The 23,388-nt window shown below is 55.8% G+C and overlaps 2 protein-coding genes and 1 pseudogene across 4 annotated transcripts in view; 2 read left to right on the top strand and 1 right to left on the bottom strand.

Annotated features, from left to right (window-relative positions):
- The window catches only part of ACOX3 (acyl-CoA oxidase 3, pristanoyl), a 50,241-nt gene that overhangs the window by 20,764 nt on the left and 6,089 nt on the right, over positions 1-23,388 (bottom strand). For all 3 annotated transcript variants that reach the window (XR_011257571.1, XR_011257570.1, XM_069593272.1), the window contains exons 5-9: positions 23,285-23,374; positions 20,452-20,595; positions 10,442-10,530; positions 3,799-3,895; positions 1,603-1,785 (exon numbers count right to left, since the gene is read on the bottom strand). Coding sequence is in view for 1 of the 3 variants with exons in the window: in XM_069593272.1 (XP_069449373.1) it covers positions 1,603-1,785; positions 3,799-3,895; positions 10,442-10,530; positions 20,452-20,595; positions 23,285-23,374 (603 nt within the window). In the remaining 2 variants the exon portion in view is untranslated. The remainder of the gene's footprint in view (positions 1-1,602; positions 1,786-3,798; positions 3,896-10,441; positions 10,531-20,451; positions 20,596-23,284; positions 23,375-23,388) is intronic.
- LOC138442211 (small nuclear ribonucleoprotein-associated protein N pseudogene) lies at positions 12,195-17,105 on the top strand (annotated as a pseudogene).
- LOC138442212 (SNRPN upstream reading frame protein-like) lies at positions 15,927-16,142 on the top strand. Its single transcript, XM_069593273.1, has one exon. It carries the CDS (start codon positions 15,927-15,929, stop codon positions 16,140-16,142), a length of 216 nt encoding a protein of 71 aa, XP_069449374.1.

Below are 23,388 nucleotides of genomic sequence, written 5' to 3' on the forward strand. Positions count from 1 at the left end.
GTCCCGTTAGTGCACAAGGCCCTGCACCTCTCCCGGATGCTCCCCCCCACCACCACGACAGCTGCCCCCTGATACCCAGCCACCCTGACTGGCCTGCTCAAGGAGAGGCGCCCACGCGCACTGCCCTGCCCCACGCTCGCTGCTGTTGCGGCCACGCGACCCCTCAGCCAGAGTAAATACTGAACTATAATATGATTCTTCGTTATCCTGGCCATGCGATCCCTCAGCCAGAGTAAACACTGAATACAACTGAGACAGCCAGGTCACCATGCCCAAGCGCGGGGCCAACCTGGCAACGCCTTGCCCTTTGTGACCCTAGGAGGAAGACAGCGACTGCCCCCGGGCCAGAAGGCTCCCGGAGGCCGAGGGAGCGTGTCCATTTCACCAGCGTGTGTCTGCTGCTGCGTGAATGGAGGGGGGAGGCTGAGAGGACCCGGAAGACAATCACCACCACCACCGCCAGTGATCCCTGCGTGCGGTCACCGTGCCGCCGCCCTAACGTGGCTCATCCTTGCAACCACCCACAGCAGTGATCACCGCTCCAACGTGCAAAGGAGAAAACCAGAGCACAGAGAGGCTTAGTGCCTGGCCCAGGGGTGCACAGCAAGGGCAGAGTGGACTTCCGGAAGCCCACTCGAGGGGCTTAAGTGGGCTCAGCTGACCGCTGAGGCCAGGCTTCAAGCCCAGGCAGGGGGGCACGCTGTGACCTCACGAGGACCACAGGGTCCAGCAGTGCGGTGGATGCTGCATGCTGGCCAGGCACGAACTAGGCACGAGGCTCTTCCTCGCTTGCTCATTTGGTATTAAACAAGGTTCGTGGTCCTAACTAAGGGGTTAAACAAATTCGATCCAGTTACAATGTCCTGAAACTCTCACTCAAACACGCCTTTGCTTACGCATCACTGGGCCCAAGACCAGGGCTCGGTCCAGCTGCTGCCTCTGGGGCCCCACCTGTGAGCTGGGGACCACCACCAGCCCACCTGGTGCGCAGGGCAGCTGTGCAGTGGGCATGGAAGGGCTGGGGATGCAGAGGCGCTGGTGGGGGCACACTGTGATCCAATGCCACGCCTGCCCCCAGCCCGGCCAGGTGACCAGGCAATGCTCGGCTTGGGGGGGCTCCCCTGCCGTCCGGGGCTGCCTCGACCGTGGAGGGCCTGGAGTGAGGAGTGTCCCCTCTGCTGAAGGATGCCACCATGAACGCCGCTGCACACTCAGCCACTACGTCACGGGATGGAGGGCTGTGTCAGAGCACAGCCTGGATACGCAGGGCCAGAGAGGGGTGAGCATGCGCCCCCGCCTCACCAGAGCGCCTCCTTTAGGCTCCTCATTTCTTTTCAAGTAAAGACCATCCTGGAGACCATCTGTGGCCCCCGAGGCCACGCCCCTCCTGGGCCTGGCGTCACCCTGTAACTCCAGAAGGGGCCCGGTCAGCGCCCCGTGACCCAGCAGCAGAGACCTCAGAGAGGCGGTGTGTTTGCACATGGACGGAAAGCCAGTGAGCTCGTGCCCGCAGGCGCCACAAAGACAGAAAGCCAGTGAGCCCGTGCCCACAGGCGCCACAAGGACAGAAAGCCAGTGAGCCCACGCCCGCAGACGCCCTACCTGCATCGGGTACTCCAGCACCGGGACCTCCTCCTTGTCCATCGGCCCGAACTGACGCCTGGTGGCCGAGAAACGCAGAGCGATGGACACGGCCAGCTTCAGGTTCACGACAGACATGCCCACGATGACCACCCGGCCAGACGACAGGCTGCCCAGGGACTCGCTGAAGCGCTGCCTCACATTCTGCGGGAGGAGAGCAGGTGGCGGTGGACCCAGGACCGCGGGCCACCTCGGGGATGGGCACGGGGTGGAGGGGCGCGCCTGTCCTCGTTCAACACCCCAGGCCCAGCCCCCAGGGTGCCCCAGACACAGGGTTCTGGAGCCAGGAGGGCTGAGCAGCATGGGGGCCGGTGTACCCATCATGGGAAGGTACGGGGGACACCCAGCCCACACGAGGGAAGGGCCCCGGGCAGACACGCCATCTGGGCAGACCCACGAGCTGCCACGTGGAGGCAGGAAGCCCTGCTCTCGACCTCACGAAGGACCAGAGGCGGCTGTGCCGAGAGCGAGGCTGGAGGTGAGGGCAGAGAACACAGCTGGCGCCAACGTCTCATTCATAAAAAGGGCACCCTCCCCCGCCGGGATTCCTGCCTCCCCGTGGAGCCACCATCCCAAGGGCCGTGACGGTCATCGGGACGGTCACCCGTCCTTCTCTGTGATCTTTTGTTGTGGCTGCTGTTCAGCCGCTCAGTCGTGTCCGACTCTCTGCGACCCCATGGACTGCAGCATGGCAGGCCTCCCTGACCATCACCAACTCCCTGAGTTCACTCAGACGCACGTCCATTGAGACAGTGATGCCACCCAACCATCTCATCCTCTGTCGGCCCCTTCTCCTCCTGCCCTCAATCATGCCCAGTATCCTCTGTGGGCCCCTTCTCCTCCTGCCCTCAATCCCTCCCAGCATCAGGCTTTAAAAGCAGGGAACTGCCTGTGTGCATCTGTTTTCAGTCTGTTCTAAGTTTCAAGGTGCTCACCGTGGTCCCCAGTAGCAGCCTGGCTTTCAGGCCCATCGGCGGCGCTTGGGTACATCGGCCTGACAGTCTCACCAAACGACGCAATCACGTGCGCCTCCCTCAGCCCTGCTGCTTCTCCCGCTTCATTTATTTTATTATTCAGGCTTTTCTTCCTACACTGTGTCCACTCTGGTATTTGTGCGGCAGCCTTCCAAGCCCCTGGCCATGAATATTTACTGTGTTCTCGCGCACGAATGACAGCTTAGCTGCACTTAGAGAAAGCAGGCGTACGTTGCTTTCCGGCCGTGGTGAGAAGCGTCTTCTCCCTGACTGCTTTCAGGCAGCGTCGCGTGGGGAAAATCGGAGCCAAAGGGGCTTTGATCCCACGGGAGCCGCTCTGCCTCCTGTCCCGGGGAGGGCTCAGGGTCTTGTCTCTGAGGTTCTGGTATTTCTTGATGGTGAGCCTGGGGTGACAGCCCCTGACCCACTGTGTGAGCCCCCCGGAGTCGAGACAGTCTTCCTTCCGTAATTTAGAGGCCTGTCTCCGCTGTTTCTACAAACCATCTCTGGGCTCTCTCCATCCCTGCCTGACACTTGCTTCACTGATATTCAGCCCTGGATCGACCCCCTCCGCTGGGCTCTCTCGTCTGCCTCCATGCTCCTGGGTTTCATATCAGTTTCCTTTTCTGAATGTCGTCCTCTGTCACCTCCAGCCTCTCTCCTGATCGGAAGGTACTTGTTATGTTCGTTCAAGCCCTGCTCTCAGCTCCAAGCAGCCTACACATGGCACTGGGTCATCCCAGCCGTTGGTTCAGGACCAGGAGGGCTCAGCCACCCTGACCTGGCCAGGCCTGCAAAGGGTCCACCCTCAATGAACTTCCAGGCGAGGTCAATCCCAGACGCCGGAGGACACGGTCACCCTACAGGTGCCCGGCCCAGTGGGCAACCCTTTCCTCTCCCCGCTGTGGGGAACAGCGCTGGTGGGGGTAGCCTCCCCAGCTGTAACCCCAGGGGGCTGGTGAGGACTAGGGGGAGATGTCATGCCTGGGGCCCCAGGGGTGTGGTGGACGCAGGCACCCCCTTCCTTGGTGGAGGCGCCAGGACCTGAGTCTGGAGAGTTTCGCACAGGCCTCCGGCTCCCCTGGCGACTCTCCTCCCCCCATAGTGGGGTGCATGTCCTGCGGACCTGGAGGGGACGGCTTCCTCACCCACAGACACCCCCCAACCCTGGAGGCTCCAGCACCTTGACATGCGTGATGTAGGCGCCCTCAGGGGTGACGTCTCCTGAGCGGTTCAGCAGGTCCTGGCGTGGAATCCTGACCTTGTGGAACATGGCGAACCTGTGCGGGGACATGGCTTCTGGTTAAACAGGGGGGGCGGCCCCGGGGCTCACCTCCCCTTCCCGAAACCTGGTCAAATCAAAGCGGAGGTCAGCTCAGAAGGGGAGATAACCCCCTAGAGACAGGAAAACTCCGAGAGCAAACGCAGGAGAGAAGACAGCGGAGACGGGGCATCTCAGCACACCCTTCCGTCTGTAAGAGTGGCCTTCATTCCGTTTTTATTTTTTGCGGTTGTTGCTGTTGTTTGCTGCACTGCATGGCTTGAGGGATCTTACTTCCTGCACCAGGGGTTGAACCCACCAGGCCTTCAGCAGTGAGAACGCGGAGTCCTAACCACTGCACAGCCTGGCCTGCCCAGAGAAAGCTTAAACAGAAGACGTGGTGCAAGCAGGGGGTTCTGCGTGAAACAAATCGGTCGCCGTCTGTTGGTAATGATGGAGACCGCCGCCCCCCACTGTCCCCCAGGCTCAGGCCTCAGGGCTGCACACAGGCTCCTCCTACGCCGGGAAGGGACGCCCTCAACGTGGCCGGACAAGCCCAGATGAGGTCCTTCAGCAGGAAACGAGGACCTTCTTCCTAAACATGAGGATCTCTGACTCTCACACTTGGACCCCGCACCAGAGTCTCCCACACGGGGCGGCAGAGCCAGCAAACTGGGCTTCAGACCTCACAAGTCAAGCAGGAGCACGAGCCGTCCCACTGGGGCTCCAGACGCAGGGGCCAGCTCCCCTGAGCAGCTGGAGAACACGCCTGCACACACATCCCCAGGGCTCACACGCATGTGTCAGTAATCAAAGGTGTTTTCTATGGTTGTCAGGACGGAAAATCTAACTCGCAGTAGTTCAGGGGACAAGGCTGTACAAAGTACCGGGTGGTGCAGAAACTGCCAAACAAAAACGCCAAACCGTCTATGTCAACAGTTGCTGGAGCACCCTGGGCTTCCCAGGTGGCGCTGCTGCTGCTGCTGCTGCTGCTGAGTCGCTTCAGTCATGTCCGACTCTCTGCGACCTCATAGACAGCAGCCCACCAGGCTCCCCCGTCCCTGGGATTCTCCAGGTAAGAGTACTGGAGTGGGGTGCCATTGCCTTCTCCAAGGCATGAAAGTGGAAAATGAAAGTGAAGTCACTCGGTCGTGTCCGACTCTTAGCAACCCCATAGACGGCAGCCCACCAGGCTCCTCCATCCATGGGATTTTCCAGGTAAAGATACCGGAGTGGGTTGCCATTTCCTTCTCCAGGGGATCTTCCCGACCCCTGGAATCGAACCCAGGTCTTCCGCATTGCAGGCAGATTCTTTACCAGCTGAGCCACAAGGGAAGCCCAATACGGGACTCATAAAAGACACAGGTTTGGTCCCTGGGTCGGGAAGATCCCCTGGAGGAGGGCATGGCTACCCACTTCAGTATTCTTGCCTGGAGAATCCCATGGACAGAGGAGCCTGGCGGGCTGCAGTCCATGGGGTCACAAAGAGTTGGATGGGACTAAAGTGGACGCGACTTAAGGCACACAAGCATAGCGCCTTATTGGATTTCTAAGCATTTTCAGTGCCACGGGGAACCTCTCTTACTGAACCACAGGAAGCAGCTCTGTGAGGGAGAGCAGCGCCCTTCGGAGAAGGGGGATGGCTCCTCGCCCCGAGCCCACCCCCAGCCCCTCCCCAGATCCCCAGGACGTGCAGAGCACCCCACCACCATCCAGAGCCAGCATGTTCCCCTCCACCTCTGACCCAGCGTCCTCACGGTCTGTGCCTCTTCTGATTTCCTCAATAGTCTCCGCCTTGGTCTCTCCAAATCCCACCTCATCACCGCCCCCCCACCCCCCGCCTCGCCGCCGTCCTGCACACTGGGGCAGAGGCCTCTGCAACCTTCAGCTCAGAACGGTCACGCCTGGCACGAGAACTCTGGATCCTGGAGACCAACAGAATTGAAACCCACAGGAGGATGCGGAAAGTCCCCGGACGGGACCACTGCCTGCTCCTCGTGGCTCCCCGCCGTGTTACATCTGCGTGCAACCTTCAAGCCATCCAGGCCCTCTCCAGACTGGCAGGTGGCTCCTCTGAGCACTGCCACCTCCTCTGAGAGGCCTGCCGTGCCCCCCCACCCCTCCCCGTGACGAGCACCGGGCGGTCCCACAGCACCCCGAGACGGTGGTCCCGTCCGGGTCGCTCGCTGTGCCATCCTGCCTCTCAGTGGGAGCTAAGCCATCCTGTTATAATGAGGGGCCACGTGCCGGAACCGAGCAATTAGGGCTGTGGATGAGCCAGCCAGGAGTGAGACTTCGTCCCCCGGGAGCTGGTACAGTCTGCACGGACCCCCAAGTCCGGGGACGGCCGGGGGCTGACACAGCCAATGCCACTGGGGAGGAGTCGAGCCCCAGGGGTGGGGCATCTGGAGGCCCCTCACAGATGCCTCGGAATCGACTAGGATTCTGCACGTCAGGCCCCGAGGCCTCCACCAGCATCCAGGCGAGGGGTCTCCCTCCCGTGTACAAAACACAGGCCGGGTCTGAGCGTCTGAAAGCGCTGGCCTGGAGGCGGCCACGCAGCAGGGGTCTGTGGGGCTCAGACCCCTGCGTTCTGAGAAGGCCTGGTCGCAGGGCCGACGCCCCCCGAGCGGTCCAGCCCATGACTGGAAAGCCGCGGGATGCTCTTCCAAGTCCGCTGCTGTAGACACCGAGCGCCCTTTTTAAGGAGTGGAAACTCTTCCCCCGCCCCTGCCACACGGGGGACGGAACCAGGCTGAACGTATTTATACTTGGAAAAGTAGCCGCTTGGGGTTTAACCGAAATCAGAATTTCACGCATTCTTTTCTGAGTCAGACAGTCAGTGCCCGCCAGCCTGCAGGCCAGAATCCCGGGTCTGTGGAGGACACGGGTGTGTGTATACGCCTGCGTGCATTGTGGGGGCACCGGGTGTGACACGGGGGTGTGAACAGGCAGTGTGTCTGGCTCCCCGCCCTGCACCCCTTCCCTCCTGGGCCCCCCACGTCAGGTCCTAACAATTTCCTTGCTCCTTGAGGCCTCCCACAACCGCCATCCCAGCCTCACCTGGAACCAAAAATACCCAGCAGGTCTCAGCACATACCCGCGCGCTGCCCACCACCAGACGCTTCCTTGAGTGGCCACTGAGCAGGTGTGAGGATGCCTGCCACCCATCTTGAAGGTGAGGCTTAACGGCTCACCCGAGGGCTCCTTACTATCTTGCTTTCAGATTTATTTGACTAAAAGTAACCCACGTAATTTACACCTGCCTCTGATTTCTAGATGGGCTTGCCTCGTGGCTCAGCTGGTAAAGAATTCGCCTGCAATGCGGTAGACCCCGGTTTGATTCCTGGGTTGGGAAGATCCCCTGGTGAAGGGCTAGGCTACCCACTCCAGTATTCTTGGGCTTCCCTGGTGGCTCAGCTGGTGAAGAAGCCGCCTGCATTTGAGTCAGTTGTAATGAGGTGGATGAAACTGGAGCCTATTATACAGAGTGAACTAAGTCAGAAAGAGAAACACCAGTACAGTATATTAACGCAGACATATGGAATTTAGAAAGATGGTAATGATGACCCTACATGCGAGACAGCAAAAGAGACACAGATGTAAAGAACAGACTTTTGGACTCTGTGGGAGAAGGGGAGGGTGGGATGGTTTGAGAGAATAGCATTGAAACATGTATATTACCATATGTGAAATAGATCGCCAGTCCAAGTTCAATGCGTGAAACAGGGCACTCAAAGCCGGTGCACTGGGACGACCCAGAGGGATGGGATGGGGAGGAACGTGGGAGGGGGGTTCGGGCTGGGGGGCACATGTACACCCGTGGCTGATTCATGTCAGTGTGTGGCAAAAACCACAATATTGTAAAGTAATTAGCCTCCAATTAAAATAAATAATTAAAAAAAAAAAGAGTCCACGGGCAATGCGGGAGACCTGGGTTTGATCTCTGGGTTGGAGGATCCCTGGAGAATGGGAAGGCTACCCTCTCCAGTATTCTGGCCTGGAGAATCGCCATGAACTCTATAGTCCATGAGGTTGCAAAGAGTCAGACACGACTGAGCAACTTTCACTTCGCTGATTTCTAGACAGCCTTCCTGCAGACTCACGCACTCCTGTGATCTACCTACAAACTGTTACTGTTTTTTTTTTTAAAAAAAAAACAAGAGGTCTCTGGACAGAAAGTCACTCCATCACAACACTGCCCTGCAAGCACCCGGCAAGTAGGGGAAGCAGGGACTCAGATCCATCCCGGGCGCCCTCTGCTGGGCACATGCCCCGCGGCCAGCAGGGACAGTGGCATGTTCATCGAGGCGGGCCCCTGGCCCCTATCCCAGCCCCAGCCTGGGGCAGGGGGCCTCGGGGCCCCAGGCGCTACAGGACCTTCAAAGACGCAGGGACCCAGTGAGGCTGCTTCAGGTCCCATCTGCCGAGCTTCCCCTCGGAACGGTGCCTCTGGTCTCGGGGAGCCACTCTGGGCCTGGCTTCAGGGTGGTCACCATGCTGCCCCCTGGCGGTTCCCAGGCTGGCACAGCTGAGACTTTTAAGAGCTGCGCTCCTCCCACATGACACATTTACTTGGAGGAGGGCCTTAGTAGTCCAGAGGGAAGGCTTCTGCCTGCAGTGTGGGATGCCAGGGTTCAGTCACAGGTTTGGTCCCTGGGTCGGGAAGATCCCCTGGAGGAGGGCATGGCTACCCACTTCAGTATTCTTGCCTGGAGAATCCCATGGACAGAGGAGCCTGGTGGGCTGCAGTCCATGGGGTCACAAAGAGTCGGACATGACTGAGCAACTACACTTTCACTTTTTTTTTTGCTATGTCGGTGTGACTGTGTCTCTTGGGCGGGGGGCGGGGGGTCGGTGCGAGAAGGCTGTTGAAGACACAGTACTCAGTCTTTAAAACAGGAGATGACTTGGGGGGGTGGTGGGAACCAAGTGCAGAGATTTTCACTGATGTCCCAAAACAAGGTTAAAGGTTCTAACTTGTAAAAACCAAAATGTATGGGGACTGGGAGCCTGTGAGCCCGCCTGATAACATCCACAGACCGCAGTGACCCGGTAGCACTTGTTCACAGCTGGAGGGTCACCTCCCGCCGCCAGGCTGCACGTGGACTCACAGACCAGGCAGACACAGCCACCACACACAAGCTTTCTGGGCCCCATGCTAGGGCACAGATCTAAAAAGGCAACAGGGCCCTCCACCCCCACCGCTCTCGTGGGCCCCGAGATGCCGCCGACTGCCCGGAGGACCAGGGGCCCCATGCACCTGCACCAAGCCGCGATGGACGGAGCTACGCCCCCTCCCCACCAGGTAATTAACAGGTCTTCTCACAGGCCAGCAAGAAGGCGCTCAGAGCTCTTGACGGTAATTAGTTAGGAGGCTTGTGCGTGCACAGGCCTGGTTTTGCTTTTTAACGACGTCCTGCTGTCTTCTCTAGCTAGAGTAAACAGATCGATGGCTCTCCCCTTCTTGGGCACAGGCTGGAGCCTCACCTGTTCCGAGGGTCCGAGCAGAGATTTGAGACTCTCTCCAGGTCACCAGCTCCCCACCTTACGGGGAGGGACGGCAGGAAGGACCCTCAGGGTGCTGGGAGGCCAACCACCTGCTCCAGCTTCTGTCTCGGAGAAGACCCGCCTCGGATTTATATTCAAAACGACCAGAGTCAGCGTAACCAGAGGGTTCCAACTACGGCCGGGCATGCCTCTCTGTTTTCTGGCTCCCTGCGAAGCGGCAGGTACACAGACCTTCCTAAGATGCAGCGTGAGATACAGGACTAAGGAACCTCCCAGCTCTGCTTTCCTACATAGCAAGTATCTTAGGAGAACAGAAGGGATGCAAAGCATCTCAGCCAGAATTGCTGGGAGACAGCAGGTGAGTCCTGCCTGAACGCTCAGGTGAGGGGGCACCGACGGGTGGCACACAGCTGGGAAGACATGCCCAGGCCCCAGGCAGGGCTACGTGAGGCGCCCAGCACGAGGACATCATGGATGAGCAGGCAGGCGAGGGGACAGGCCGGGAAAGCTGCTGAAGGTCAGACCAAGAGGCAGGGGTGGGCCTGGGATCTGAACCCAAATCGTCTCACTCCCAAATCTGTGCCCTGAATGAGCCAGAGAATCCCTCCTGGAGGCTGCAAGGCCCCTCCTGACATGGCTGTCCTGCCCACCTGGCCCCTCCAGCTCCCCAAGCCCGGGTCTCATCTCAGACCACACTGCCCCCACTACCCAGCGCCCAGCTTCACCCACAGAATGGCATGGGTGCAGGCTGGGTGCCTGAGCTCCAGTCCAGGGGAGCACATCGGGGTCTCGGGCTGAGCTGGAGTGGCTACCTGCCAGGGACAAGTTCACTACTCAGCACGCAGGGCCACTTAACAGCTCCTGAGGCTGGGCTTGGAACCAGCGGAACCCGGCCCTTCCCAACACAGTCCCACATGCGGAGGTGCAGCACGTCCTGCAGGGAGCGGGGCGGCACTGAGGGGCCTGGGGGGCTCAGGGGTGGTCGGTGCTGAGCGGGCAGCCTCGAGGAAAGGGCCCAAGAGGAGCAACCATCAAGTTCAAGGGCCAGACTTACCCGTTGTCCAGGCCGTTCTGCCCCAGCTTCTTCCCAATGTCGCCGACCATCACCCCCGGCATGGGAAGAAGGCTCTTTGGGTCCCGAATCTGCACAGACCACACACACACACACACACACACACACACAAAGACAGACAGCAGTGGTGAGGGCCACATGGAAAAGCAGATGAAAATGTCCAAGACCACTCCCCCGCCATGACCGAGCCACAGGGTCCCTGCGTGGAGCTGCCGTTGGTTAAACTGACCTCCTGAAACGTGGCCCTGTTGGGAGGCAGGGTCCTTGCAGATATTGACAGAGGATCTGGAGAGGAGACCACCCTGGTTACCTGCGGGGGCCTGAATCCAATGGCCTGCATTCTCCAAGGGTCAGAGGAGGAGAGGACATGGGGAGAGGGGGCCACGTGCGGACGGAGGTGGACACGGGTTGGAGTCGGCCACAGCGCAGCATCGGGGGGTCAGCAGAAGCTGGCAGAGGCAGTGGGGACCCTCCCTTGCAGCCTCTGGGCAGCATGCAGCCTTTCTGACACCTTGACCTGGCCCCTAGCCTGTGGTACTGTGCTTGATCACCATGGCCCCAGGACACAGGGCAGCGTGTGTCAGGACACCAGGCACTTCCCACTCATGCTTTAGACGCAGGGCTTCCCACTGGGTGTTAAGGGAATGACAAAAGGGCCGTGCACGTGTGTGTGGATTATTTTTGTGAATTTCCGCTGCCCCGAAGGTGAGAGTGAAAGTCACTCGGTGGTGGCCGGCTCTCTGCAACCCCATGGGCTATAAGGTCCATGGAACTCTCCAGGCCAGAATACTGGAGGGGGTAGCTGTTCCCTTCTCCAGGAGATCTTCCCGACCCAGGAATCACAGGTCTCCTACATTTCAGGCAGATTCTTTACCAGCTGAGCCACCAGGGAAGCCCAAGAATCCTGGAGTGGGTAGCCTAGCCCTTCTCCAGTGGACCTTCCCGGCCCAGGAATCAGACCGGGGTCTCCTGCACTGCAGGCGGATTCTTCACCAGCTGAACCAGCAGGGAAGCCCCAGATGAGCTGCCAACAAAGACAGTTACTGAAACACACAGCGATGGCTAGCCAGTCGGTCCTCACTGCGTGCCCTTTCTGCGGACGGGATGCAATGTCCTTCTCAGAGACCCTTAGTGATTCCCAACCGGGCCGACTCCACCACCCTCCCCTCCTGACCAAGGGCCATCAGCCAGCGTTTCTGGTTGGCACAAGTGGGGTTACCACAGACGCTACTGGGTGAAGGCCAGCAACACTGCCCACACCTCACAGGGCACAGGACAGCCCCGAAGCATGGAAGATTAACCTGTTCCCAGTGTCAAAAGCCACCAAGGCTGGGAAAAATCTGCATTAAAGAAGCACTGAATTTGTACTGTTTGGAATTTAGCTGTTTGTATGAACTGCTAGTTTCTGCTTACTTCAGCTGAACAGTTAGTTATCTTCCTTGAACTTTATAATCCTGATAATTAAAATGAAATCGAATGTTAGTAACAAACAATAAGGCTCAGTAAAGATTCAGATAAAAACTCTTAAAAAAATCTTGGGAATTCCCTGGGGGTCCAATGTTGGGACTCTGTGCTTTCGCTGGACAGGGCCTGGGTTATGTCCCTGGTTGGGAAATTAAGGGCCCACAAACAGTGCAGACAGCTAAAAAAAAATAGAAGAAAATTAAAAATACAAAAATTATTTTTAAAACTCTTATAAAGTAGACAATAGTTTTAAAAAGATAGAGACTGAATTTTAAAAATCAGTTTACTGATTTTTAAGGAATCAAACAGAAAACTACTGCTGATGCCAGTTTTCAGTTCATCTACAAATAAATAACAAAGTCCCTACAGACTTCACATTAACCTCCGAAACCAAGGAAAGGACACTCACTAAAGTCAAGAGCAGAATTAGGAAACTGTATCCTCCTCTCAAACATATGTAATTGTATCAATGTACATATATTTAACTTATATGCAGAGTCCATCATGAGAAATGCTGGGCTGGAGGAAGCACAAGCTGGAATCAAGATTGCCGGGAGAAATATCGATAACCTCAGATATGCAAATGACACCACCCTTATGGCAGAAAGTGAAGAAGAACTAAAGAGCCTCTTGAGGAAAGTGAAAAAGGAGAGTGAAAAAGCTGGCTTTAAAGCTCAACATTCAGAAAACGAAGATCGTGGCATCCGGTAGCATCACTTCGTGGCAAATAGATGGGAAACAGTGGAAACAGTAGCTGACTTTATTTTTCTGGGCTCTAAAATCACTGCAGATGGTGACTGCAGCCATGAAATTAAAAGACACTTACTCCTTGGAAGGAAAGTTATGACCAACCTAGACAGCATATTAAAAAGCAGAGACATTACTTTGCCAACAAAGGTCAGTCTAGTCAAGGCTATGGTTTTTCCTGTGGTCATGTATGGATGTGAGAGTTGGACTGCGAAAAAAGAATTGATGCTTTTGAACGGTGGTGTTGGAGAAGACTCTTGAGAGTCCTTTAGACTGCAAGGAGATCCAACCAGTCCTAAAAGAGATCAGTCCTGGGTGTTCATTGGAAGGACTGATGTAGAAGCTGAAACTCCAATACTGTGGCCACCTGATGCAAAGAGCTGACTCATTTGAAAGGACCCTGATGCTGGGAGAGATTGAAGGCAGGAGAAGGGGATGTCAGTGGATGAGATGGCTGGATGGTGTCACTGACTCGATGGATTAAGTTTGAGTGAACTCTGGAGTTGGCGATGGACAGGGAGGCCTGGCATGCTGTGGTTCATGGGACTGCAAAGAGTCGGACACGACTGAGCAACTGAACTGAACTGATGTATATATAACATTTCCCACAATAACTGGAGACTATCAATCTCATAAGATACAACATGCCTACAATAAAGTACACCCTCGGGCACACGCTGCTCCGTAGAAAGTAAGCAGGCCACAAGGAGACGCTGCACAGCACAGGGTTAGAGCCAGTATTTTATAATAACTCGTGAAAGTTGCTCAGCCGTGTCTGACACTTTGCAACCCCATGGACTATACATAAGCCCATGGGATTCTCCAGGCCAGAATACTGGAGTGGGTAGCCTCTCCCTTCTCCAGGGGATCTTCACAACCCAGGGATGGAACCCAGATCTCCCGCATTGCAGGCGGATTCTGTACCAGCTGAGCCACCAGGGAAGTCCAAGAATACTGGGGTGGGTAGCCTATCCCTTCTCCAGCGGATCTTCCCGACCCAAGAATCGAACCCAGGTCTCCTGCATGGCAGGTGGATTCTTTACCAACTGAGCTATCAAGGAAGCCCATGACCTTGAATAACTTTAAATGGAGTATAATCTAGCAAAACATCCAGCCCCACAGTCAGGCACAGGGGAACTCTCTTGGACCACTAACCAAACACCCAACTTGCTGCTTTATGACTTGTTCCAGCACTATATGACTGTTAGCTGGCTCGTGACGATGGATCAAAACCTCTCTCCCTCTTTAAGAAAGGCTTTGGGAAAAACTCAATTCTTCTCCAAAGGTGTCTACTTCTTTAGCAAAGAGTCAAAGTCAAAGACATAGGATGACCTTGAGGAAGACACAGGATGGCCTCCAGGATGAAAGCCTGTGGCAGCGTCTACTGGCCTGGAAGGGGCCTGGTTGCTGGTGCCCACCCGCCGCCCCCAGCAAGGGGCTGGGTTATGCCTGACTCATTTCTTAGCTCCCCTCTCTCTGGACGTTGAGTAATGCTCTCTCCAGTTATCATCTTACCACTAAGGTCTAGTATTTGGAGCCTGATCAGATGACAGCTCTGTGTTACCTTTGCCCTTCCTGGTCCTGCTGCCAAGAGTCAGGATATATTCCAAGCATTGCAAGCATAAACCATTCTTCCGGAGAGAACTCACCTCTGAATCCTTAGCCTGTAGAACAAGCTATTGACAGGGGAAAGCATTTTGCCTTCCAGGCCCTACTTCCTGATTGTGTGGCCTTGGGAGAGTGACTGGACCCCTCCCCATTCCGTTTCCTAGCATGGACAGGAACTAACGTCTGCCTCTGGGTGACCCAACAAGTCAGGGACTTGGTGAAACAGCTCAGGAGGGGCCTGGCACCCAGCAGAGGCTTTACAAGTGGGAACCAGCACTATCATGACGATTTCCTGCACTGCAAGACATACACTTGCTCCCATTTTAATGAATCAGAATATGTCATAAAACTGATGGGTCCATTAAAGAGGCTGCTTTTTTCCCCCTCTCTCTGAAAAAGCTGTTTTCTAACCAACTGTGTATTTTACAATTGATGACATCTTGGACATAAGGTAATAAATCTGTCTCCTGCTACAGAAAAAAAAAAAAAAGAAAAGAAAAACGAGTATTACTACCTAGAGAGTGTAAGTCACTACGATGTATTAAACTAATTCTGTTAAATTTTCAAAAAATTATACTCTTCCACCTATCACCTAATGACATAGAGCGTGTGTGTGTGCGCGCGCGGGGGTGTGTTCAGTCACTCAATCCTGTCCAACTCTGCGCCTGCGTGGGCTGTAGCCCGCCAGGCTCCTCTGTCCATGGGATTCTCTAGACAAGAATACCGGAGTGGGTTGCCACGCCCTCCTCCAGGGGATCTTCCCGACCCAGGGATCCAACCGTGTCTCCTACGTCTCCTACACTGGCAGATGGGTTCTTTACCATCAGCGCCGTTTTTGTGATGACTTGTTCCAGCCTCTCTTTCCCGGTAGACGGTGAACTCCACGAGCACAGGACTCACGCTGCCCTCAGGGCCGCACAGGAGACACGCTAGGTACACAGAGAGCGGGGGCCGGATGGAGGGGCGACAATGCCCACTGAGCGTTTAAAGAGCAACGCATAAGGGAATGCAGAACATCACGCGCAGCTCCACAGTCCAAGAGACGGAAATGCCGGAAGACGCTGCCCTCGGGTCCAGTTTCCAGGTACAAATCTATACTCCAGAAGCAGGGTATGGTGGCCTCAGGTATCAAACAATACACACGGTCTGCCGGGGATCACTGTAAATGGAAAACTAAGAACACGAAGGAATTTCCTGGTAGTTACGACTCTGCACGTTCGCTGCCGAGGGACGGGGTTCAGTCCCCGGTCGGGGAACTGAGACCCCACAATCCAAGTGGTGTGGCCAAAATAAACTAAAAATAAGGGCATTAGCATTGGAGGAAATGGATCAACTGGACGTCATGGAATTCAAACCCTAGTGCACCAAAGATGATACTGAGAAAGTGAAGATAATTACAGAATGAGGAAATACTTGCGCATCATCGATCCGAGAAGGGTGAATGTGCATAAAGAACCCTCGTGACTCAACAACAAAAATATCCGACTTAAAAATGAACCGAGCAACAGGCCGCAGCGGAGTCCAGTCGCAAGGCGCCAGGCAGCTTGCGCGCATGCGCAGCCGGAGTCCGCGGGGTGGCGCCGGGGCAGCCGAGGTCTGCCAGCCGGCGATGCCGGACGGTGTGTTCTCAGGGGCGGCCAGCAGCGCGATGGAGCGGGCCAGGGACCCTTTACACTGGAGACGGACTATAGAACAGCACGTACCAGCGGTGGAAGTCCGAGTCAAAGGTAGAAGGACAGCCTCACTGAGCAACCATGAGTGTCACATGTACCTGGGGCGCTCTCAGCAGCAGCAAGTGCCTGTGCTGGATTTCCAGGCAGAACTGAGACCGGCATTCTTAGCTGAGACACCAAGAGATGGTTAAAGCAGTATTGGAATACCAAGGCTCCATCTACTATTTGAAGCTTCTGCCTCAGCTTGCACTGTTTGTAAGAGAACCTGCGCCATACTTTCATTTGTAGCCTTCCCTTAGGTCTTAAGGATCCTGAAACTTTCCTGTGGACGTTGGATTTGGTGGAAGAGCAATCATGACTGTGGGAAAGAGCAGCAAGACACTGCAGCACGCTGACCACAGGATGAGACGCATCCTGCAAGACGGTCGTATCTTCACTGGCACCTTTAAGGCTTTTGACAAGCACGTGAACTTGATCCTCTGTGACGGTGATGAGCTCAGGAAGGTCAAGCCAAAGAATGCTAAGCAGCCAGAGTGTGAAGAAAAGTAAGTTTTGGGTCTGGTGTTGTTGCGTGGGGAGAACTTGGTTCCCATGACTGTGGAGGGACCACCCCCCACAAAGATACTGGCATTGCTCTGGTACCACTTGCTGGAGCTGCAGGGGGCCCTAGGGTTGGCTGGGCAGCTGGCAGAGGCGTTCCAGCTGGTGTTCCAATTCCCCAGGCTCCTGCTGGATTAGCAGGCCTTGTCTGAAGGGTTGGAGGGCCATCTCAACAGGTAATGACCCCACAGGCAAGAGGCACTGTAGCAGCTGCTGCAGTTGCTGGTACTGCCAGCATTGCTAGAGCTCCAACTCAGTATCCACCAGGACGGGGGACTGCACCTACACCTGCTGGTCGAGCAACCCCACCTCCAGGAATTATGGCTCCTCCACCTGGTATGAGACCACTCATGGGCCCACCAGTTGGGCTTCCTCCGACTCGTGGGACACCAATAGGCATGCCCCCTCCAGGAATGAGACCCCCTTCACCAGGGATAAGAGGTCCACCTGCCCCAGGAATGTGCCCACCAAGACCCTAGGATACTGTTGATCCTTCTTAGTCACTTTTTGTCCTGCAATGCAGCTTGTGAAATGTGTGAAATGTTTGTGAGCTTTTGTCCTCTCTGCTCCATTAATATTAGCTAATAAGTGCATAGAGCAATTAAACTGTAAAAAAAGAAAAGAAAAGAAATGAACCGAGAGACTCAAGGCACATGTGGACAATGATCAGACCACGTGGAAAAGCAGCACTCTGACCTTCGACCCACAGCAGAGCCCAGGGAGCTGCACAGCAAGGCCCAGACAACTGGCCAGGACTCAGTCAATAACTGATGGCCTACTCGTCGTCCTTCTTCCAACACAGAACCAATCGGAGAAGGCCCCACCTGACCCGTCACCCAGGATGCCCCTTCTTCTGGCAGCCGTGCCCAGCTCCCGCTGGGTCCCCAGCCCCCATCAGGCACCCTGAGCCACCCTCTTCTCCACTAGGAAGCTTGCGCAGTCCTCCACCTGCCTCTGAGTCTCTGCCGAGCACAAGTTCAGCCAGTTCTGAGCAAACAGCCTTTGCTTTCACCTTCCCTGCTTGGTTCCAAAGGATTTGAACAGACATTTCTACCAAGAAGATACAGAAATGGCCAATTGGAATGTGAAAATATGGGAGCCAGCATGGGGAATCCCACCCATGGCAAAGGTCATGAGGAAGGGGGCCTGGCAAAAGGCAGAGGCTAAGATCAGGCCTCAGGGGTACCCCTGGATTTTCCTGAGCATCTACCCCCAAAACCAGAGTCTGCCTGCTTTATTACGCTATGCTTTCTACTCTTCTGACATAACAGGGGGCTATCCCCGACCACCTTTCTCTGGAAAGAGTTAACTTAGAGCTCCAACTGATCTCCTGCATATGAAAGGAGTGTCTCAGCTCAAATCCCTCTGATGGCTCTCTAACTTGCCTGACAGGTTCCCCTGGACTTTTACAACTTTTGATTGTTTACAGTCCCCCCCACCCCACCACGAGAGGCACGCAGCTTAAAACATCTTAAAGGTATAGAGCCTTTTCTAAACAGCTAAGAATTATATTGGTGATGGGTTTTCATTGTTGAGTCAATGACTGCTGCCAGGCCTCCATATTCTTTATCTTTTAGGCACCTGGAGGATATTAATCAATGTAATTGGGATATAGAAAAAGGAATATAGTAGTTTTGATGTTAGCAACACTAGACTTTTGAGTTAATGAACTTTCTCTTTGTTATAAATCACCGTACTCCTCTTTCCTTGTTATAAATTGTTGTGTCCTTGCTATATAAGAATGTAACCTTAATTAGTGCTTTCTGAGAGTGGCGCCAGACTTTGGAAAGAACAACACTTTTAAGGCAAATAAGTTTTCTGGTTGACAGACCCTTATCAGAAAAGGGCCATAAAATGCTAATAGGCCTCCTGGCCAGAAGATGATGTAAATCACCTAAGACTTGTGTAAACAGCTAGGTATGCAGAGAGAAAGCCTGGTCTCGATAAGAGTCAGGGCTGCTGACGCTGCAAAACTTTGTATTATCCATTGATCTCTACGTACAACCAAAAGTATAAAAAGCTTTCCCAGACAATAAAGGATGGACCAGTCACTGGAAAGACTGGTTTCCCCCGTGTGGTCTTTTCTCCTTCTTTTCTTTTCTGGCTGAATTCCCATCTGGAGTGCGGAGACTCGCCATGTCTACTTACTTGCCCTGACTTCTAAGACCCATGTGAGAGGGAGCCCAAGGCAGGGCACCCTCCACTATTCAAGCAGGCGCCGGTGGCCTATGTAGGTGGTGCAAGTTTCTTGTCTTGAAACTTGATTAGCTTTCCACGTAAACCAAGTTATTCAGCCTCTTTTCTCCACTAATTTTCCTACTACACTATTCTTTCCTAATCTCTCTTTATATTTCCAAATAAATAAGTTTCTGCCTCGCCGACTCCATCCCGGCTTCGAATTCCCTAGTTCCACCAGGGCTGGACCCCAGCAGTCCACACCATTGGTTATTAAGGAAATGCAAATCAAAACCACAACCAGATACTGCTTCACAACCTCTAGGATGGTTACAGAAAAAAAAAAGTAGATAATAACCTGTGCTGGTGAGGATGTGGAAAAACTAGACCCCTCAGCCCTGCTGGGGGGTTGTGTAAAATGCTGGCAACCAGTATGGGATTCGATAAAAAGTTCAACACAGGGTGACCATAAAACCCTGCAATTCTCCTGGGTACAACCCCCCCCAAAAAGCTGAGGACCCATGTACAGACAGACAGTGCTCATGAATGTTGACGGTAACACCACGCCCAACAGCCAAAAGGTGACACACACCCAACGTCCAGGAAAGGAAGAACGGACACACGAACTGTGGACCAGCTACACAGTGGATCGTTCGGCCTCAGAAAGGAAGGGGGTTCTGGGACAGGCCGCAACGTGGGTGAGCTTCAAACACAGGCGAAGGGGACGAGGCCAGACAGAAAGGGTCACACAGCGCGTGACTCCTTTCATACAGAACGTCCGGCAGAGGCAGAAAGCAGCCGAGCGACTGCCAGGCCTGGGCAGGGGGTGGCAGGGAGGGCGTGCTGCATGGCTGTGGGGCTTCTAAGGAGGAGACGCTTTGAAACTAGGACAGTGGGACAGCATGAACGCGCTCCACGCCACCAACGGTTCCCTCTCTCGTGGCTCGCCGTGCGTGCTGAGTCGCGTCCCCTCGGACTGTACAGCCTGCCGGGCTCCTCTGTCCTTGGAATTTTCCAGCCAAGGATAATGGAGTGGGTTGCCATTTCTTCCCGACCCAGGGATCCAACCTGCGTCTCCTGCGTCGGCAGGCGGATGGATCCCTTACCGCTGCATCACCTGGGAAGCCTTTGTATGTGACACGAATTCTTCTCTCGAGAGAGCCTCCCCAGGGTCAGAGTAGTCTCAGAGAATGAAGATGTCAGAATGGGTTTGGGGATGGCGGGAGCCGGGTTTCGTTCGGTATCCAGTCAACCCAGGCACAAAGGTCCTGGGTGAACTTGGGGGCTCCAGGTCTGTGGACACTGCAGCCGCCCTGGGCAGTGGGGAACGGGCCAGCCAGCTGTCCCAGGCACCCCCAACAGCCAGAGCTCTGTTTGTGACCTGGGAAGGGGCTCCATGAAAACCCCTGAGTCAGACTTCATCTCGGAACTTCTGGAGCCCCTCAGACCGGCTGCCAGAGCCTGGGCGTTGGCATCCAGCAGGATGGAGGCTCTCCCCAAGATGAGCTTGGACTTGGTGTTTCTCAGCGGCAGCACCTCACATATGGGGCTGATCATTCTTCCTGGGGCTGGGGGGTGGGTGTCCTGTGCGCTCCAGGGGGTTGACCTGTATGTACCAGGCGTCTGCACCCTGAAATGCCAGAAGCACCCCTGCCCCCAGCTGTGATAAAAACACCTCTGGAAGTGGCCAGACCTCCCCACCTCAGGGATGAAACCTGCCCCTACCTGCACGACAAAGGGGTGCAGCCCATGGCACTGGCCCCCCGGCGTGTACAGCTGAGCATACACCACTGCATGGGTAGCGGTCTTGCCCATGTTGCCAACCCAGAACTTGGCAGCTTCAAAATCGGGGGAATGGATGACGAATTCCTGCACGAGGGAAAAAAATGGACGTTAGAGACCGATGCACACTGGGGTCTTCAACTCTTTGACACATTCAGTCTCTCCTCTGTTCGAAACCTTGGAGGTATGAGTAAGAACTGATGGAAGGTTATTTCCTGAGTGGCAAGGGGAGCCTCACTGAAAAAAAAAAAAGCACATCCTGAGTCTTATGACTTAAAGAAGAACCTTCCTACGGAAGATGACGACCAACACGGCAAACAGTAAAACACACTAAAGCACTCTGCAAGCTGCCAGCACCCCAGTAGAGTCCACCCGTTCAGCCAGCCTTCCCCAAGCAGACTGGCACCCGTTCAGCCAGCCTTCCCCAAGCAGACTGGCACCCATTCAGCGAGGCTTCCCCAAGCACAGATCGGGGCAGGGGGGTCCCCTCCTCAGCTTCACGCCAACCTAAATCCCCCACCCACTGCCAATTTGCCAAGTTCGGCTCCTACGCCCACCCTGTCTGTCCCCCGACAAGCTCCCCAGGAGTCCAGGAGCACAGGGTGGATGAGCGCAGGGATTAAAGAAGAAACACACAGGAGGGGACCGGTCCCCTGAGGACACGGCCCAGGGCCTGGGGAGGCAGCAAGGGGCAGAGGGTTAAGCAGGGCTGGGGCCTGCCCCCGGGGAGGTCCCACCTGCTTGTGGGTGTCACCCAGACAGCTGGCTCCCTCGAGCGCACACCACTGCTCTCTCCTCCCCATCAACACACTGCATCTCCTTCTTGTCACTCGACAGAAGGGACATCAGGTAGTGACACTCCCAGACGGGATCGGTCACGCTGGTCCCACCCCATCCCTGCCCCACAGCCCCTGGCATAGCCAATTTTTTCGCGCTGGTGATGGGACTGCGTCTCCCCTCCAGCCTAAGAGTCCCACCGGCATGTTAGATGCCAGCTGTCTTTGGCAGCAGTGTTGAGTACACAGTAGCATGCTCAACAAACACCCTGCGGGAGGCTTGGGGCTCCTAACCTCAGCTGACCTCCTAACCTCAGTCCTTCATTTAAGGACTAACATCAAGAGGAAGAGAGTCAGAAACAACAGCCTCGAAGGTGACTGAGTTTCGCCCAGGCCCCGAGGCCACGGAGCTACCACCCTCCCCCTGCAGAGTCAGGAAGGGCCTCCCTGTCCCCCAGCCCAGCACTGAGAGCCCAGGGACACCAGGGAGCTGAGCAAAAAGAAGGGCTGAGAGCCAGAAAGACCCGGGTGCATATAAAGCTATCTTGTGGCTTAAACAACAGTCCCTTGAACTGCAAGGAGATCAAGGCAGTCAACCTTAAGGGAAATCAACCCTGAATACTCATTGGAAGGACTGATGCTGAAGCTGAAGCTGAAGCTCCAATACTTTGGCCACCTGATGGGAAGAGCTGACTCGTTGGAAAAGACCCTGATGCTGGGAAAGACTGAAGGAGGGAGGAGAAGGGGACGACAGAGGACAAGATGGTTGGATGGCATCACTGACTCAACGGACATGAGTTTGAGCAAGCTCCGAGAGTTGGTGATGGACAGGGAGGCCGGGCATGCTGCAGTCTGTGGGGTCACAGAGTCGGACACGACTGAGCCACTGAACATCAAGGATACCAAGAGGCCACACGGCTTGCTCTCAGCCCCTGGGGTGTGGCGGACCCTCGCCTCTGCTGCCAGGCGCCACCAGCAGCCTGCAGGGCGCCCGCTGCGACCTGCGCCCCCACAGCAACCTGCGCCCCCACTGCCCTTGTTCTTCCAGGGGCTTCTCAGGTTCATCCTCTTGAGCCCCCTGCCCACAGTGCCCCCAGCACACACAGCCCACCTGGCCCATGAAGAAACTCACAGGGGGCAGACACACGGGGCAGGGCTTCACCCTGCTGCACGCAACTCGGCCAAACCACACAGACCAGTCGGGGGGAGGGCCGCAGACCCTGGACCCGTGAGGAAGGGGCAGGAGGATGTGACTGTCTGGGAGACATGGGGGTCAAGGAGCGGCAGATGCCACAGGTCCCCCACACGCTCCGCCCTCTCCCCCACGCCCCGCTGCCCTCCACAGCACAGACCAGCCGACACGCCACGCCCCTGTCTGCTCACAGACGGGCCTCCTCTGGAGCACGCGCTCCCTCCCCAAAGACTGCTGGGTCCGACGGACGGGCCTCCTCTAGAGCACCCTCCCCGGGGACTGCCGGGTCCCCATGGCACTAAGAAGCGAGCCTGCACAGAGCAGCCTTCAACGCACAGTGCGGGGAGCGGGGCCAACCACACAGGTGCCACGGAGAGTCCACAGGTGCAGGAGCGGCCCCAGGACCAGAGGGGCTGGGCTGCTGTCCAGAGAGCCTGGGCCCAGACAGGCCGCTAGAGAGGGACGAGGCTCAAGGCGAACCTTCCCTACTGTCTGTCCCATAAAGCACGAGCAGCTGGCACTGCTCACTAATCACGCACCAAACAAACCTGGTCAACAAACAGATTTTATAGAAAGACAGCCTGTGCCCTCGCCACTCTCACGTCCTACCCAAGTCCAAACCACAGCGGGCTTCCAGGTGCGACCAGGGTTCACCGCTCACAACCTTTCTCTCCTAAGCTCTACTGATCACAGTGTGACGGATCTCGGCATGCACTGAGGCAGGAGCCAGGTTTTTTGCTCTAATTATGTGACAACACCATGTTTCACATGCTTGAAGCCAGGAGACAGAAGGGCAGGCATCACCTACCTGGGTGCTGGGGTCGTAGTGAGCGGTCGTGCGTATGGCCTTGGTGTTACTCCCATGACTTACTTCAGTCAGAGCAAAACATCCAAAAATCTAGCATGGAACAC

Source organism: Ovis canadensis, chromosome 6 (assembly GCF_042477335.2).
Source record: "Ovis canadensis isolate MfBH-ARS-UI-01 breed Bighorn chromosome 6, ARS-UI_OviCan_v2, whole genome shotgun sequence".
NCBI classification, from domain to species: Eukaryota; Metazoa; Chordata; class Mammalia; order Artiodactyla; family Bovidae; genus Ovis; species Ovis canadensis.